The sequence below is a fragment of the Peromyscus californicus genome, unplaced genomic scaffold (genome assembly GCF_007827085.1).
Source record: "Peromyscus californicus insignis strain IS unplaced genomic scaffold, ASM782708v3 Scaffold_10__1_contigs__length_136768540, whole genome shotgun sequence".
Classification (NCBI taxonomy): domain Eukaryota; kingdom Metazoa; phylum Chordata; class Mammalia; order Rodentia; family Cricetidae; genus Peromyscus; species Peromyscus californicus.
Window position 1 is genome coordinate 92,639,354 of NW_026294391.1, and position 16,525 is coordinate 92,655,878.

General features: G+C 44.9%; 1 protein-coding gene across 1 annotated transcript; it reads left to right on the top strand.

Moving 5' to 3' along the window:
* Window positions 1-823: 823 nt before the first annotated feature.
* Rtl9 (retrotransposon Gag like 9) lies at window positions 824-16,295 on the top strand. Its single transcript, XM_052737336.1, has 3 exons — window positions 824-4,486; window positions 10,590-14,664; window positions 15,189-16,295. Exons 2-3 carry the CDS (start codon window positions 10,666-10,668, stop codon window positions 15,297-15,299), a joined length of 4,110 nt encoding a protein of 1,369 aa, XP_052593296.1. The 5' UTR covers window positions 824-4,486; window positions 10,590-10,665; the 3' UTR covers window positions 15,300-16,295.
* Window positions 16,296-16,525: the final 230 nt, after the last annotated feature.

Genomic DNA, 16,525 nt, shown 5'->3' on the forward strand with positions numbered 1-16,525 from the left:
GCTACCTACATCAATATGTGTATTGTGACATCAGGACATACTAGAGTACTAGCCATGGTGGGCTTTGTGTCTAGTGCTCCAAATTGTTTCTGCTTTTAAGTCACAAGGTTTGGGGAAGGTTGCTTACTTACTATTCTGGAGCTAGCTGGGTTTTCCAATCTACTAAGTAGGTATACAAACTAGTCATAATCAATTTTTTGTCGTTCCAAATTTGGGGACTTTTGTAAAGCAATTTGGTGTATAAAATATATACTAAGCAACACCCACTAATGGAATCTGAGAGAGTACCTTGTGAAAACATACCAATATTTCAAAATGGGATAAATAGCTTAGTATCAATCCAGGTCCAATTTTGCTACCAAATGAGCTTGCTACAAAAATGTTAGCTTTCAGAAACTTTGAAATGTCAGAGAGGCACATAAAGAAATTGTAGGCCAGAGTAGAAATTAGTAGAAAGCTCGGCCTGGTGGAACAAGCCTATCTGTAGGAACTCTGGAGGGCAAGGCAGGAGGATCTCAAGTTCTAGGCTGGTTCTGGGCAACGTAGCCAGACTCTTACTTGAGGCTGAGGATTTCTATGTACTGAAGGTGGAGTGAGGGAGGGAGGGAGAGAAGGAGAGAGAAAGAGACAGACACAGAGAGAGAGACAGAGACAGAGAGAGACAGAGACAGAGACACAGAGAGAGAGACAGACAGACAGAGACAGAGAGAGACAGAGAGACAGAGACAGAGAGAGACATAGAGAGACAGACACACACACACACAGAGAGAGAGAGAGAAAGAGAGAGAGAGGGGGGGGGGAATTGGATAGGTATTTAATGCTTCTCATGTTCCAGCTAGTCAGCAAGTGTTCTAAGTACATGTTTAATCATTTAGTTGGCCCAATATGTCTTTGAGTTGGATGATATTATTATCACTCCCATTTTACAGATGAGAAAAGTCTGACGAGGTGAGTAACTTGCCCAGAGTCCCAAACACAAAGAGCAGAGTGGAGATTCCAACCCAGAGTGGAGAGATTCCAACCCAGTCAGGATTAAGAACCTGTGCTTGTTACCACTTTATCCACCTAATCGAGGTGGCTCGGTGGGTAAAGATGTCTGCTGTGAAGGCTGACAACCCATGTCCCATCCACAGGACCCCTGTGCTGGAAGGACAGAATAAACTCTCTCAAGTTACGTAACTGAAAAAAATGCCTTCAGGGGCCAAGTAGGTCACTGTGAGAAAGTAGAGGTGGCTGGGAGGATACAGTGAGCTCATGCCCCATCCACAAGGAGCAGCCTTCACAGTCCCAGCTGACCCTTGTCATGACGGAATGAGGATCTAAATCGTTCTGTTTTTCCCAGAGAAGCCTGAAATCCAGGGTTTTATGGGAAATCTTCTGACTTTTAAGTGTTGGCAACTAATTAAAAAATGTTAAAAAAAAAAAAACCTTGTATGGGTCAAATAAAATCTGTCTTCAGTCTGGACCTAGCCTGTGGCTGCCAGTCCGCAAGCTCTGCAATGAGGAAATAGATTTGAAAGTGCTTTGGAAACTGAAAAATGCGTCTAGAAACAGATCTTTTTAGGGTTAAGTTTTCCCCCTCAACTGTGGTCTAATTTTTTTTCTAGTTTTTTTTTTTTTAACTGCTGTTTCTGGCCTGGTGGAGATGAAAAGTTGGAATTAAAAAGAGACTTCAGTTAACTTGAATGCTTCATTCCTTTGGCAGGCTGGATAAATGAGCAGCCTAGGTGTGCTGGACCGGCTAAGCCTCAGAATTCCTGCCACACCCACAGGCCCCTTCTGAGGAGTTTCTATCCACAGACCCTAGCTGAGGGAAGTAGCAGTTTCTTATGAATAGGTGGCTATGTTTGGTACCACGTGATTCTGTTCTCCCCCTCCCCCCAGCCAAGAGCTGATTGAGCAGGGAATGGGCACCTGATCCATGAGCAGTCATTCTATAGGCTGGCAAGCCACCTATGATGGAACCAGGGATGACAACTTTGCCCACCAAGTACAGTGGTAACTAAAATTGGACCAATGAGACTCTCTCTCTCGGGGAGTTTGAATACCAGACCTCGAAAGAGTGAGCAGTTTGGCAACAGAGGCAGAAGCTGAGCCGAGAGAGAAGGCAGGCGGCAGAGTCTCTGAAGAAAAAGAAGGAAGGAGGTCACTGAGCTTCAGTTCATGTGCCAGACACTCTATACATGTTGTTTTCTTTAAAGCTCTTAAAGAGGTATGAGATAGGTCTGGGATGAGTCTGAATAATTAAGAAGTGGCTAGAAGTACTGGGGTTCCAGCTCAGGCTTGTATGATCAGAGAACATGTCCTATCTGGGCATGGTGGCTCACACTTGTAATCCCATCATGCAGGATACGGAGGCAGGAGGATCATCATGAGTTTGAGGCCAGCCTGGGCTACATAACAAGACTTAGTGTTAAAAAACAAAACAAAACAAAACAATACGCACTTCCACCCCCAATCAGAGAGATGGTTCTTAAGCTCAAGGGATTTGGGGATCATCTGTTAAACTGCATATTTCTTGGCCTCACCTCTTATTTCCTGTGTCTGATTCTTTAAAACGGAGCCCCCTGCCAACTGAATGTGCATTTTTTTCTAGTCCTCCTGTGGGGAAACTGATGCAAGGCTCCCCACCATACCTTTATTTTGAGAAATGCAGTTTTAGAGGATATAGCAAGCAGTGTATTCTGTGTTGTGGTTACCTTCAGAAACAAGGTCAGCGTCAATAGACATCGTCAAAATGCAATTTAAAAGCATTTAGAAAGGAGGTGGATTCTTCAAATAGGAGGATACCAGTCTCCCCCCTTTGCTCATCAAGGGACTGTACCATGCTACTGGTCGCTAGAAAGCTGAGGACAGGAATGGAATGGTTGCTCAGTTGCTGTGTAGAGTAAGGTATCTGTTATTCAGGGTGCAGTGCTCGCAATGAGCATATGGTCTGTAAGGATTTTACGTGAGAAGCACAAACTGCTGGAGCCTAGTGAACTGGCAGCAAAGACCATGAGAGAAAATGACCAAATGCAGACAGACATATTGTAAACCACGGGACTTCAAATGTAAACCTTTCTGCTATGCTTCTCAGCTCTAGAAAAGTTATGTAAGAATCCCATCAGTGCCTTTATTTACAGCATATGTAAAAATGTGGAACCGGAGAGGACCCCAGCAAGAGAATCCCTTCTAGAACTAGCCCCCAGCTCTGGAAACTGGTATTTCGCCTGTTTTTTCTTCTGCTTTTAGAAAGTCGGCCCTGAGAAGACAAGTAATAGTCTGAAGGTTGCTTGGAGATCATCAGGTCAGAAACTAATTTGTGGTAGAAATGCTTAATGGCATCAGGCACTTATTCTTACAAGGGAGCTGTATGGTCCAAGGGGTAGCACAGGTCAAATGTCTTGGCCAAGTCCCGCCTCAGCAGGGCTTTCCTTCCCACTTGGCAACTTTTCTTTTTGTGGCTTGTTCCTGTGTACACTTTATCTATGCTTATGTCCTTACTTAGGCTAAGGTCAAACTCTTCTCCTCTCTCCTGGCCAGAAAGACTTCCTGTCTTACAGGTATCGGATCTTATATACGTTGATGTTTTAACTCGGAGTGACTCCCTAAAGCAGGTCCTTGGACAAGTTCCCATCCTCCAGGAATACTGCAGCAGTGTGTCCTGCCCCCACCCCCCCCCCCCCACCCCCGCAAGGAGAAAGCCTGAGGACTATGTAATAAATGATTTGTAAAAAGGAGACAAATGTATTGTGTTAAGGACTGTCTTTTATTCTGAGATTATTTCCTTTTCTTGTGGTGTCTTAAAGAAAGTCCTTTCTCTTTAGGAAATGATAATTTGGGATTGTTTTGTTTCTTAATGCCTTTCCTTGGAAAAAGAAAAATCTAGTAACCCAATGTCAGTCTCCCACTTTTGGGGCTTTGCAATTGCCATAAATAGTCTGGGAGCCTGGTCTCATTTGTACAGTCCTGGGAGTACCTCTAGGTACCTCCTGATGCCACTTACATCGTAAGTGCTTATAAATTACCTGCTTCATAATCTGCAGCAGAATCTCTCCAAGGATTGACACGAAGCTTCCAGCTCTGGAGTTTACAGTACACTGTTATGTAGTTTCCTTATTTAAGAAAATTGGGACACTGCCCATTTGCAGTCCTCTTGTATCCCCCCCGGTTCCATCTGATTCCACAGATCCTTCAGGACGGCACCTAATATAAGGCAGCTCCGTTTGCTCTTCTAACGTTCTTTTCCCTATAGAGTTGGACATGCATATACATGTTGTTTGGGGGAATTTGCAGCACATCCAATGAAAGCGTGATTCCCAACTAACAGTCAAATCCTTTTCTTTGGAGCTACCCAGAACACACCTACCCTCTCTTCCATATGACAGCCCTTCAGAGACTCGAAGACAGTGTGTGACTCTCCTGTGAGCTAAGAGCACTGGCTGAGTCAGACGGACCCGAGTGACAAGCTCAGCTTCACTCCCTCTCAGCTGTAAGAGCCAAGGTAAGTTACTGCATTTTAATTTCTCTCTACTTCAGTTCTTTAGCTGATTTATAAAATGGGGGCAACTCCTCCACTTTATTGGTATTTTGTGCAATAAAATAATATGGTGTATGTAAAATTCTTAGCACAGTTTCTGGTATAGCAAGAACTTAGTAAATGCTAGCCATTCCCCACTTCATTTACAAAGAACTGGGTGGGCATTTCAAAGCTGATGGAGTGCAAAATAGTGTGTGTGTGTGTGTGTGTGTGTGTGTGTGTGTGTGTGTGTGTGTGTGTGTGTGTTTCTCTCCTGAATGATGGGGGAAGGTAGGGGACACTGAACTAGAGATTGATCTTTAAGCTTCTCTGTTTTCAGGTAACTGGGTGTGTGTTCCCTAGGGCTGGGGGAGATATTGTTGGGAATCTAGAGGCAGACTTATTTTTCAACATCTAGAAAGCTATTTGTTGACATATTGAACAGTCTCGTGTTTATTCTTATTTTCCCCAAGCAGTTAGCTTTGCAATCCTCCAAACTCAATTACCTCTTACAAGGCAGCAGGAGCTTGACATCTCCTAGCTGTATTGATCAGCACAGACTGGGTGGCTATGTGAGGGATCTGAGAGATGCTAAGCAGCAATCTGTGGATGTTTCCTGCCTTAGGAGGCCTTCCTTTTCTGTGTTCCTAGAGACTCTTTACTTTAATAAAACAGAACTTTACTTTAATAAAACAGAACTCTATGCCCAAATGGGCTGAGCATGCAAGAGCCCTCTCTCAGTAGTCTTCTTAGAAGCAAGCTGATGAAAATTGTTACCGTGGATCAGAACATGAAACCCTGGAGTGGCCAGCATGGTTTTCTAGCTGTAACTTTTTGCACACATTGGGTTTTTGCAAGCAATTGCATGATATAAACTCTGAATGCCATTGCAAGTAGAAAAAGTTTGGAAGGAGACACACCCAACTATGAGCAGACCGAGCAGTGGGACTTGTGGGGAAGCAGGGTGGAGTAGTCTCAGGACTTTATCTGGACTGAGATTTCAAGTTTTTAATCCTAGGAATAAATTCCTAGATTACTTGCATATTAAACATGAATAAAAGTTAGGAGGAATCATCTTAAATACAAATCAAGAAAAACTGAATAATAACAAGTCACTCAAGACAGGATTTTAGAGGTCACTTCAGAACGAAAGGCCCAAGTAATGCAACTTATGATTTTGGGGGAGAAAGGTTGCTTGTGGGGGAATTTGGGGCATCCCTAGAGAGTGTATGCAGAGGACTGGAAAGGGCTAGATGTAGAACCATAGGGGATCAAACATGTTTAAAAAGGGAAACTAACTTTTAAATTTCCTTTGCAAATAAATATAATGGGACAACTTTGGGCAAATGAGAAAATGCAGATAAAGAAAATGAAAATAAAAATATTATGTAATTCTGCCATTCAAGTATAGTTACTGTTAATATTTGGATATGCTGTTCTAGACTTCAAATTTCTGGGGAAATGTAATTATACTATAATTTCACCAAGTTTTATTAAAATATGCACATTTAAAACAATTGTGTTTTTCTTCTTTTGAGACAAGCCTCACTTTTACAGGTGGCCTCCAATTTTCAATCCTCCTGACTCAGACTTCTGAGTTCTGGGATTACACATGTGTACAATCCCACACAGAGTAGAAACACACACATTTATTTTATTTAAAAGGATCTTGTTATTAAGCACACATTAGATTTTAATTCTTAATAGCTACATTAGGGGCTGCTAAATTGTACCAGGACTCATTTAATCACTAAGCAATTGTCTTCTAACATCAGGTATTCAGGGTATTTCCAACTTTTTGTTCTCACAGATAACTGAGCTCTGTAGCTGGGTGATATTGAGAAAGTTAGTTAACATCTCTGTGCTTTTGGGTTCTCATCTGGATGATGAAGGTGATAATTGCACCTACTTCACAGGGATGCTTTATTAGATGAGGTCACATAAGTAAGTAAAGCATTTAGTACCGACCGGACGCAGCTTTAATCATTAGCTATAATAATAACAGTGGTTGTTATGAAGCCATTATTAAAATAATGGGTTTTCCTTTAAATTTTATTATTATTATTATTATTATTATTATTATTATTATTATTGGTGTGTGTGTGTGTGTGTGTGTGTGTGTGTGTGTTGTGAGTGCAGGCATGTATGTTTCCACGGAGCACATATAGAGGTCTGAAGATAACTTTTGAAGTTGATTCTCTCCCTCTACCTCAGGTTCTGGGCATTAGACTCAGGCCATCAGCCTTGTATCATAAGTACTTTTTCTTAACCTACTGAGCCTTCTTTCCGACCTTATAATGGATTTTCTATGACTGTTTTTTCATCCAGGGGAGACTGATTGGAAAGTTTCATTTTGAGTAGTGAACTTGAGTCAGGCAGAGCTGGTGTTTTTTTTTTTTTTTTTTTTTTTTTTTTTTTTTTTTTTTTTTGTCATGCTACCTACTGTGTTAGTTACTTTTCTTGCCACCGACAAAATTCCTGATAGAAGCAACTTAAGAGGACTGACAGTTTTAGGGGTCCGAATGTCAGCATGTGGAAGGCATGGTGGCTGGGCCCACACCTTGCAGAGGTGGCAGCATTTCACCTCTGAATGCGTCAGGAAGCCGAGAGCAAAGCTGGAAAAAGGGCAGAGCTCACCCCCAAAGCCCACCACCAGTGTCCTAGATATTCCAGAATCTTCCAAAAACAGTTCCACCAGCCAGTGACCAGGTGTTCAAATGCACGGATGTGTCAGGGACCACTTCGCATTTAAAACTATAACACCTGTTGAAGCTCAACTTTCCTGTCAGCAAACTGGGAACTACAAGGGTCTAGCTCAGAGGGTAGTTGTACAGAGCAAATGTGATAACACTCCTGAAGCCCTTAGCACAATTGTCGACATATGAGAAGGGTATTCAAGGCCAGGTATTACTGTGACTGCCACCACCACCGCCACCGCTACTACTACAATTTAACCACTTGTGGTTAGAAACTTCCCTTCTTTGGTGGGTGGGCAGCCGGCAGTGAGTGTTTCTAATCATTTTGAGTGTTTCTCATTATGGGTTGTAAAAAGAAAATGATTTCAGAAGCAAATTGATCAAGGGTTCAAACTCAGCTTTTCCCCTTAGGACTAGTTCTGCGACGTTGGTCGTAGAAATATTTTCAAGCCTGTTTCTCCATTTGTAAAATGAGAACAGGCAGCAGTACCTACCTTCCGCATGTTGCTGGGAAGCCTAGATAATGTAATATGCATCTAGTACGTAGCCCAAAGGCTCATTATGGTCTGCTGCTTATTATGAGTTGCTGGTGGTTGATAATTTTAAATGACTCTGACTCATAAACCCGAGTTCCCTGAACTTCACCTGAAGGCTTTGACTGTCTCGAATGTAATGGTCAATTCTGTCCCCAGACTAAATGGATGGTAAAGTAGCACTAATCTAAAAGTCTGGAGTGGGCCTGGGGGTATGTCCCAATAGTGAGTGCTTGGGTAGGTAGCATGTATATGGCCCAGGGTTGTATCCTCAGTACTGAAAAAATAAAAGAGAGAGGGGGCACTCTGGTTACTTTTCTGTACCTCTTCTCTGACCTTGTGCCCTCCTTCTAGAAAGCAGACTTCACACTTGTTTATATGAGATGGGTCCTCACTGGGTATACTCAAGTCTGACATTCTTGCCAGCTGTTTGAAACATATGGAGCTTCCTGTTGAGTCCTAGATTTGCACAATGGACAGTGGCTACCGGATTTCTCTTTGTCTCTGTCCTCAGGGCATATTGGCTTTTAAAAATTCCCATGACCGTGGGTCACTGTTAAAGTCTTCACTTCCCAGCCCCCACCACCCAGTCTCTTCCCACCCTCCTTTTCCTACCCTTGAACCTCCTTGAGTTTCACTGATGCTACTTCTCTGGATCCTCGGCCCTAGTCCTTACCTCTAACACTGAGCCAGTACTTCTTGGGCTGGCCAGTTGCATTGTCTAGGACCCAGAGTAGCTGTGCCTGCCCAGTTGCAGAGAGCATGCACGTTTCATTTCCTGAGCAAGGACACTTACTGGTTCATTTCTTGAATTGTGTCACTCTCTTCTCTTTGGGGGTAGCCAGAGATGGCCATAGTGATGTGAGGTAGAGGCTGTTGGGATTCCTGGAGGCAAGGGGCAAACGGGTAGGGTTGCAGAGGCCGAGAGCTAAAGCAGAGCTTCTGGAGGGTTGACAAGCGAAAGGCGGCCAGAGGCAAATGTCAGAGCCTATATAGAGGCAGGAATCTGGGACCAGAGAGCCAGAGCATGCACTAGCAAGTCAAGAGCAGTGGGGCGGGTGGGCGGGCCCGCAGGCTGGCTGGCGGGCAAGAGGGGGGTGTGGCAGGGGATAGCTAAGGGAGATTGCCGAGAACAGCTGCGGGTATTGGGCCTTGCTGTAATGAACTGGCACGGGGTATAAGTCAATTGGTCAGACCAAAAGAGCTGCAGTGCAAAGGACACTATCACTCTTCTCTGTCACTGGTAAGGTAAGATCTTTCTGAGTTGTGCCTAAGTGGAAAATTGTGGTATGTGCGGGGATTATTTGGTGATGGAAGGTGGAGTTGGAGGATCTTTTGGCTCATCTTTCCCATGGCATGAATTAAGACTAAGGTAAATAGTGTCAGCAGGACTCTACTATTTCTTTGATACCTTACCTTGAGGTTATCTAGTCAATGAAGTTGAGAATGGGAAGAAGTGAATCATTGCAGCCTCTTAGTGAGGAGTAGGGGGGGCTATAGAACTGGATGGGTCTGAGACTCTCTCAAACCACACGCAAATGATCCAGTTTCTGTGTGTCTTCATTCTCCCAGCTGTGAGGAGGCCTGCCCCAAATCTCAGAGGCTTACTGTGTTGATCAAATGATGTGAAGCAGGGAAAGTGCCTCACAGAACTACCAGCTAGTGCATGCTCAAGTACTGCTTGCTGTTGGTATTTCTTCTGTCTGTGTTCCAATTGTGACGGAGGCACAAAGCCATGAGAGTGATGATTTCTTTGACATTGCCCCAAACTATCCAGTCTTCTTTTCAGGGCATGATCAGTCTATGGGGATATGCTAATCTTATGTGATTGTCTGCATGGATCTACAACTTGCGTGTCAAAGCACCCCTTCTGTGGCTGCTTCTGGAAGCAGGTCAGAGAGGTGAGGCTATGGGAGCGACCAGTCCCCTCTCAGGCCAACAGGGAAACCTGAATTTTCTGCACATCGAGTATAGGACTACACTGCATTGATTTCTAGTCTAGGATGTCAGACAATCAACTACATGCATTCTCAGTGATACCAAAGACCATGCAACCTCAAAAAAAGGGTGAAGAGGCAAAAAGATACAATGTTACCACCACCGTGGCCCTATTGTAGCTACAACTTTTGCTAATCTTAGAAAGCTGGTACAATGAGAACAATAATACTATTTAAGACCCAAGGCTCGCAAAGTCTTGCATATCCCAGGCAGTTTAAAGTTTTGTACAGTTAAAGTTCAGTGCCATTCATGCACCTACTAAGTAACCAATACTGTACTGGTGGCTGTTATTAATAGTGATTATGATGATAAAATTAAGCAAAGTTTTACTTTGTAGAATGCCATTCTTAGTCATTGATCAGATTAATGTGCTACTTTTCCTGAGAAAGACATTCAAGGATATCAGAGTAGTAAAATCTGGGTTAAACCATTGGTGAGATTCAATGAGCATTAGGAACTAATCATTATCCTGGAGTAAATGGCTCTCTGTTCCTTGCTTACCAGTACCTGGGTTGACTTTTGACTTCTGTAGTGGAAAAGCATAACCAAAGAACCTGAACTTCTTGCAGTTGGCCAGAAGGTGGTGCTGCTGACTCATTTGAGACAGGGCTTCCATGGCTCTGGGAGCCTGCTATTGACATTTATAAACATGGAGGCTGTGCTGTGTAACTGGGTGGGTTGGTTCAAAAGGGACAGTTTGAAGGGAAAGTTGCTCCAGCTTTCGGGACATTTGCTATATGGTTTCTTCAAACTGATAGAATAACTTTCAACACGACAACTCATAAAAGTGGGTCTCTATGAATTATTGGAATATATTCCTGAAACTGGCTTTTGACCTTTAAACTTCTTTCTCATTTACAGATTTCCCTGATTTGTGGACTTCACCAGGGCTCCGATGTCAACATATTAGAGTCTCTGTCCACCCTGTCCTGTAGCCATGGCAGATATGTCAATACCATTACATTCATTACGATTCAACAATATGATGAGGGAGGAAAGTGGTGACCCCCAAAACAGGGGAGCAGCTTTCTCTAGACCAATGGCAGAGACCAGAGCAGAGGTTCAGCTCCTGCATTCTCAATTGCAGTTGCCTATCGTCTCAACTTCAGCCTCCGATCCTGGAGGGACATCTACACAGCTGATGACATCCCCAGCCTTTGACAGTCTGTCCACCACACCTGTCATGGGAGCATCACACTCTGGGACACTGTCCCCACAGCTGATGTCAGCCTCAGACTCCGGGACACTGTCTCCACTGCTAATGACAGCCTCAGATTCGGGAACACTGTCCCCACTTCTAATGCCAGTCTCAGACTCTGGGGCACTGTCCCCACTGCTAATGCCGGCCTCAGATTCTGGGACACTGTCCCCATTGTTGTCTACTTCAGACTATGGGTTAATGTCTCCAGGGATGATGTCAATTCCTGACTTTGGGACAATGTCTGCGGCACTAATGGCAGCACCAGATTCTGCAGAGATCTCACCACTGGCGATGCCAGTTCCGTCGTCTGGAATGATATCCGCGCCTGTAATGAGTACTTCATCCTCTGAGGCATCATTAATGCTAGGATCAGATCCTGGTGAGATATCCCCACTCCTGATTCCAGACATGAACCCTGGAGTGGCATCCACACCACCAATGACAGCTCCAGGCTCTGAAGCAATGTCCCCATTGCAAATTACAGATGAGGACACCGAAGCAATGTCCAAAGTGCTAATGACTGCTCTAGCTTCTGGAGAGATATCATCACTGCTAATGTCAGGCACAGACTCTGAAGTGATATCCTCTCTGATAATGTCAGCCCTAGCTTCTGGAGAGACATCAACTCAGCCAACAGACCCTCAAGACTCCGAAGGAATTCCCACTGTGCTCATGTCAGGCTCAGATTCTGGAGTCATGTCTTCACTGCCTATGCCAGTTTCTGGCCCTGGAGCAATGTCCACACCACTGCTGTCAATCCCAGATACTGGTGAAATAGCCACATTACCAAAGGCGGCCCCAGATGCCGAGGCAATGTCCCCACTGCTAATGCCTGCCCTCACCTCCACAGTGATGCCCACTCAACTGATGTCAGCATCTGCTTCTGGAGTGATGTCCCCAGATATAACACAAAATATCAACTCTGAGATCATGTCTGCTCCACCAATAGGAGTCCCAGCCACTGAATTGATGTCCACATTTCCCGCGAGAGCTTCTGATACAGGGGCAATGCCCATCCAGCTAATGAGAGTCCCTGCCTCAGGAAATATGTCCATATCACAAAAGACAGTTCCAGGCTCTGGATTAATGTCCACTCCACTGATGGCTGCCACAAGCCCTGGAGCAATGTTCACAGAACAAATGCCAACCACAGCCTCTGGTATGATGTCTACACATTTTACAATGGCCAAAACACCTGGAGCAATGCCCACAGGCTTTATGAAGACCACAACAAATGGAGCAGTTTCTGCACAGCGAATAAGAGGTTCAGCTTCTGGTGTGATGTCTACCCAGCCAGTTATAGCTACAGCCTCTGAAATAATGTCTGTGTCACAATCAACAGTTCCAACCTGTGGGTCAATGTCCACACAGAAAATTCGAGCTCCTGTCACTGGACCAATGTCCACATCGCAAATAAGAACCACAGCCTCAGGACTGACATCTATACCACAAATGAGAGCCACAGCCTCTGGAGCAATGTCTACCCCACTAATGACAGCCAAAACCTCTGGATCAACATCCACGCTGTTAATGAGAGACACAGCCTCAGGAGTGATATCCACGTCACAGATGAGAGCTCCAGGCTCTGGAGCATTGTCCAAGCCACTAATGACATCCAAAGCTTCTGGAATGTTCATGCAGCAAATGACAACTGCAGCTTCTGGAGCAATGCCCACATCACTAATGAAAGACACAGCTTCTGGAGCTCTGTCCATGCCACAGATGACAGATCCAGCCTCAGGAGGCATGTCCACACCACTAACAAGAGCCACAGTTTCCGGAGCAATGTCTATATCACAGATAACAACCACCACCTCTGGAGGCATGTCCATGTCTCTAACAAGAGTCCCAGGTCTTGGAGCAACATCCATATCACTAACGAGAGCCACAGCCTCTGAGAAGATGCCTAGTCAGCCGATAAACATTCAAGACTCTGGAGAGGTGTCCACACCACTCATGCGACCCATTGCTTTGGGAGGGATGCAGATGAGATCCCAGGACTCTGGAACAATGTCTACACCCCTCATGAGAGCCTCAGACTCATCAGAGATGTCTACACTGCTCTCAAAAGCCTCATCCTGTGGAGAGAGCCCTCTGCTACTAATGAGACCTCCAGCTTCTGGAGAGTTAGCTCCATCTCCAAGAGTCCCGCTTTATGCTCCACACATGACAGCTACAGCCTCAAGCATGATGTCCATGACACCTATGAAGGTTTCAGTCCCTGTATCAGAGTCCACACCACTCCCGAGACCCACAGATTCTGGAGTGATGTCTGTGCCCCTGATGAGAACCCCAGCTTCTAGAGCAAAGTCCATACCTCAAATGATGGCCACAGCTTGTGGAGACATGTGCCCACTCCCAGTTCGAGCTCCAGCCACTGCAGGGATATCTCCACTACCAGTCAGAGCACCAGCCTCTTCGACCATATCTACAACACTTAGGAGACCCTCTGTTGGAGCTGTGGCCACAGAGTTAGAGAGAGCTCCAGGTCCTGGAATTATGTCCACTACACAATTGGCAGCTATGACATCTGGAGAGATGTCCAAGCCACTAATGAGGGCTTCAGCCTCTGGACCCATGCCCATGCCTTTGATGTCACCCATGACTTCTGGAGAGATGTCTATGCCACAAATGAAAACCATGCCTTCTGGGACAATGTCAACTCTACAAACCAAAGCTGTGAGCTCTAGAGCTACATCCCTGCCACAGCCAACAAATATAGCTTCTGGGGGAATGGCTAACCCCCCACTGAGAACCCCAGCCTCTGGAGCAGTATCTACATCTCTTATGAGAGCCTCAGCTTCAGGAATGATGTCCATGCCACCACTGAGGGCCACAGCCTCAGGAGGGATAACAATGCCACAAATGACAGCTCTGACCTCTGGAGAGATGTCTACACCACTAATGCGGACCCCAGCACCTGGAACAACGGCCACACCGCAAACAGCCTTTGGAATGACACCCACTCTGAATATCAAAGCCACAGACCCGGGAGAGGCATCAACCTCTCACTTCAGAGTTACAGCCCCTGGATCAAAGAGCACACCACACATGACTGGCACCAATCCTGAAATGAAGAAGCCACCACCAAAAGAAGTGCCGTCCTTTGGTATGCTGACCCCAGCACTCTGTTACCTCTTAGAAGAACAAGAAGCAGCCCGGGGCTCATCCTCTGTGGAGGAAGATGCAGAGGAGATTGATGAGGAGAAGCAAATGAAGGGCTTTCTGAATGATTCTGAGAAAATGGCATTTCTGGTGTCTCTTCATCTGGGGGCAGCAGAGAGGTGGTCAATCTTGCAGATGGAGGTAGGAAACCCCCTCTCCAGTGAAGATAAATCTTTCTTGAGAAGATCACAGGGCTTATATGACTCCCTGTCTGAGATAGACATCCTAAGTGCTGTTCTTTGCCATCCCAAGCAGGGCCAGAAGTCAGTCAGGCAGTATGCCACTGACTTCCTACTGCTGGCCCGACATTTGTCTTGGTCTGATGCCATTCTACGGACAAGGTTTCTGGAAGGACTCTCGGAAGCTGTTACCACCAAAATGGGTCGTATCTTCCTGAAGGTGGCCGGCAGCCTAAAAGAGCTGATAGATAGGTCTCTGTACACTGAGTGCCAGCTGGCTGAAGAGAAGGATTCCTCAGGCAACTCAAGCCAAGTTGTGCCAACAGCTTGTAAGCGGAACAATGAAGAGGCCATGGAGAACGAACTGGGCTCTCAGCAGCAGACTGAGGAGGTAATCAGGGGGACATATGCTCATGGTTTCTGATTGAAAAAATGAGGAAGTAGTGATGACGGATTAACACCCATAGTCTTTCATGTTGAATTAAGGGGGAGCCAAGAGGGAGGCATTGAGTATCTAGACTGTAAGAGCCCAATGTAGAATTTTATCAGTGAGTGTGGATATAAAGTTATTTTGGTTATATTAGCCGTCTTCAGAAACAACGTCTGACTCAGGTTACTGAAGGATTCAAATTGTAAGGAAACTCATTAAGCTCAATACCAACTCTCTGTTTATTGCAAGTCAAGTTCTAAGGGAGAGACTTCTTTTATGGACTGAGTTCTACTTATAGCCACATGTGTTGTGGACTCTAGTCACCAGAGGATTTCAATAGCTTAGCACTTGGCTACACCTTTTATACATCTGATAAATTAGCCAGTTCTTTGACTTGCTGGCTTACTGAACTTAATCAGATAGAATGCCTTTGGTCATAGGAAGTGTGGTACTTATTTATGCTTTTTTTTATCCCTTTCTCACAGCACCAACATGTTCCCAAACGCTGTTACTACTTGAAAGAACATGGAGACCCCCAAGAGAGTCTTCATGACCACCTTCGACAGAGCGCACAGAAGGCCTCCACCAACAAGTAGTACTCAAATCTTACATGATTTCTGACTTGGCTGCTAACTTGAGGACTGGTCCCTGGACCCATTCCATTGAACTATATCATAAACCTTGTTGCCTTCACCTTCCAGCCTTCCCCTCCAGGCGCATCCCACTTTATCTCCTTTTGGATTGCCTTGACCTTCTCTTTCACCTACATGCCTGTGACCTGCCCTGACAATCAGTGTGGACTATAAGAGTGTATGGTGTATGAGGTTCTGAACTCCCATCAGCATCAGCATCATCAAGGCCAGTTCTAATTCTTGGTCCAGGGAGAAGTCTAGGCAGGAGAAATCATGTCCTACCTCAAAACACCTTAGAGTGTCTTGCCATGTGTCATCAGGCAAACTTGAGGAAACCCTTGTCCCATTCCATCTGGCAGGGGAGCCTATAAAGAGAGAGATACCCACTCCTATACCACCCTTTCAAACCAGTAGACTCACCCTTCTATGCCCCAACTCATTGTATCTAGATGGGTCTCAAGGGCCCTTGCCCTGTTTATAGTCTCGATCCTGAACCATTTGTTTTGACCCATAATATTAATAGTAGTGATAGTAATGGCTAACAATTGTTGGTAATGTGCCACGTGACAGGTACTGGGCTAAACCCTTGACAAGTGCCATCTCACCACAGTGTTATAGTACCTAGCTTGTTCTTGTGCTGTTAGCTTCTGATCTCTTGCTTACGGCCCTTGTCCTTCAGTGTGGAATCTCTAGCTGTGACCTCTGGGTGATCCCCTCACTTGTTAATTGCCCTTGCTCCCCTTGGCTGTTGTGCTTCATGGCCAGCGCTCTTCTTAAGGGGCGTGGTGTCTAAACAGGTGTAGGTACTTAGAACATAACATGAACAGTGTTTGCCTTCAGGTGGTGGGTTATAGGTGTTTTCTTTTTTAATTTTCTTCTTTTTACTGTTCTCTGTAATTTCCAGATTCACTACAGTAAGCATGAATTACATTTGTAATCATAAAAATAAAGGCCATTTGTGAAAAATGAAATAATTATGGACATGAGAATTTGATTTATTGAGTACTTTCAATTTTTTAACCTTTATTTATTTTGTGTGTTTGTGTATGGAGGGGGAAAAGGGATGCACCATGCTTATGCAGGGGCAAGAAGATACTTTCTTGGAGTCGAGTCTCTTCTTCCACCATGAGTCTCGGTATCAGACTCAGGCTTGGGGACACATGTTAGAAAGCTATCTTTCCAACATTTGA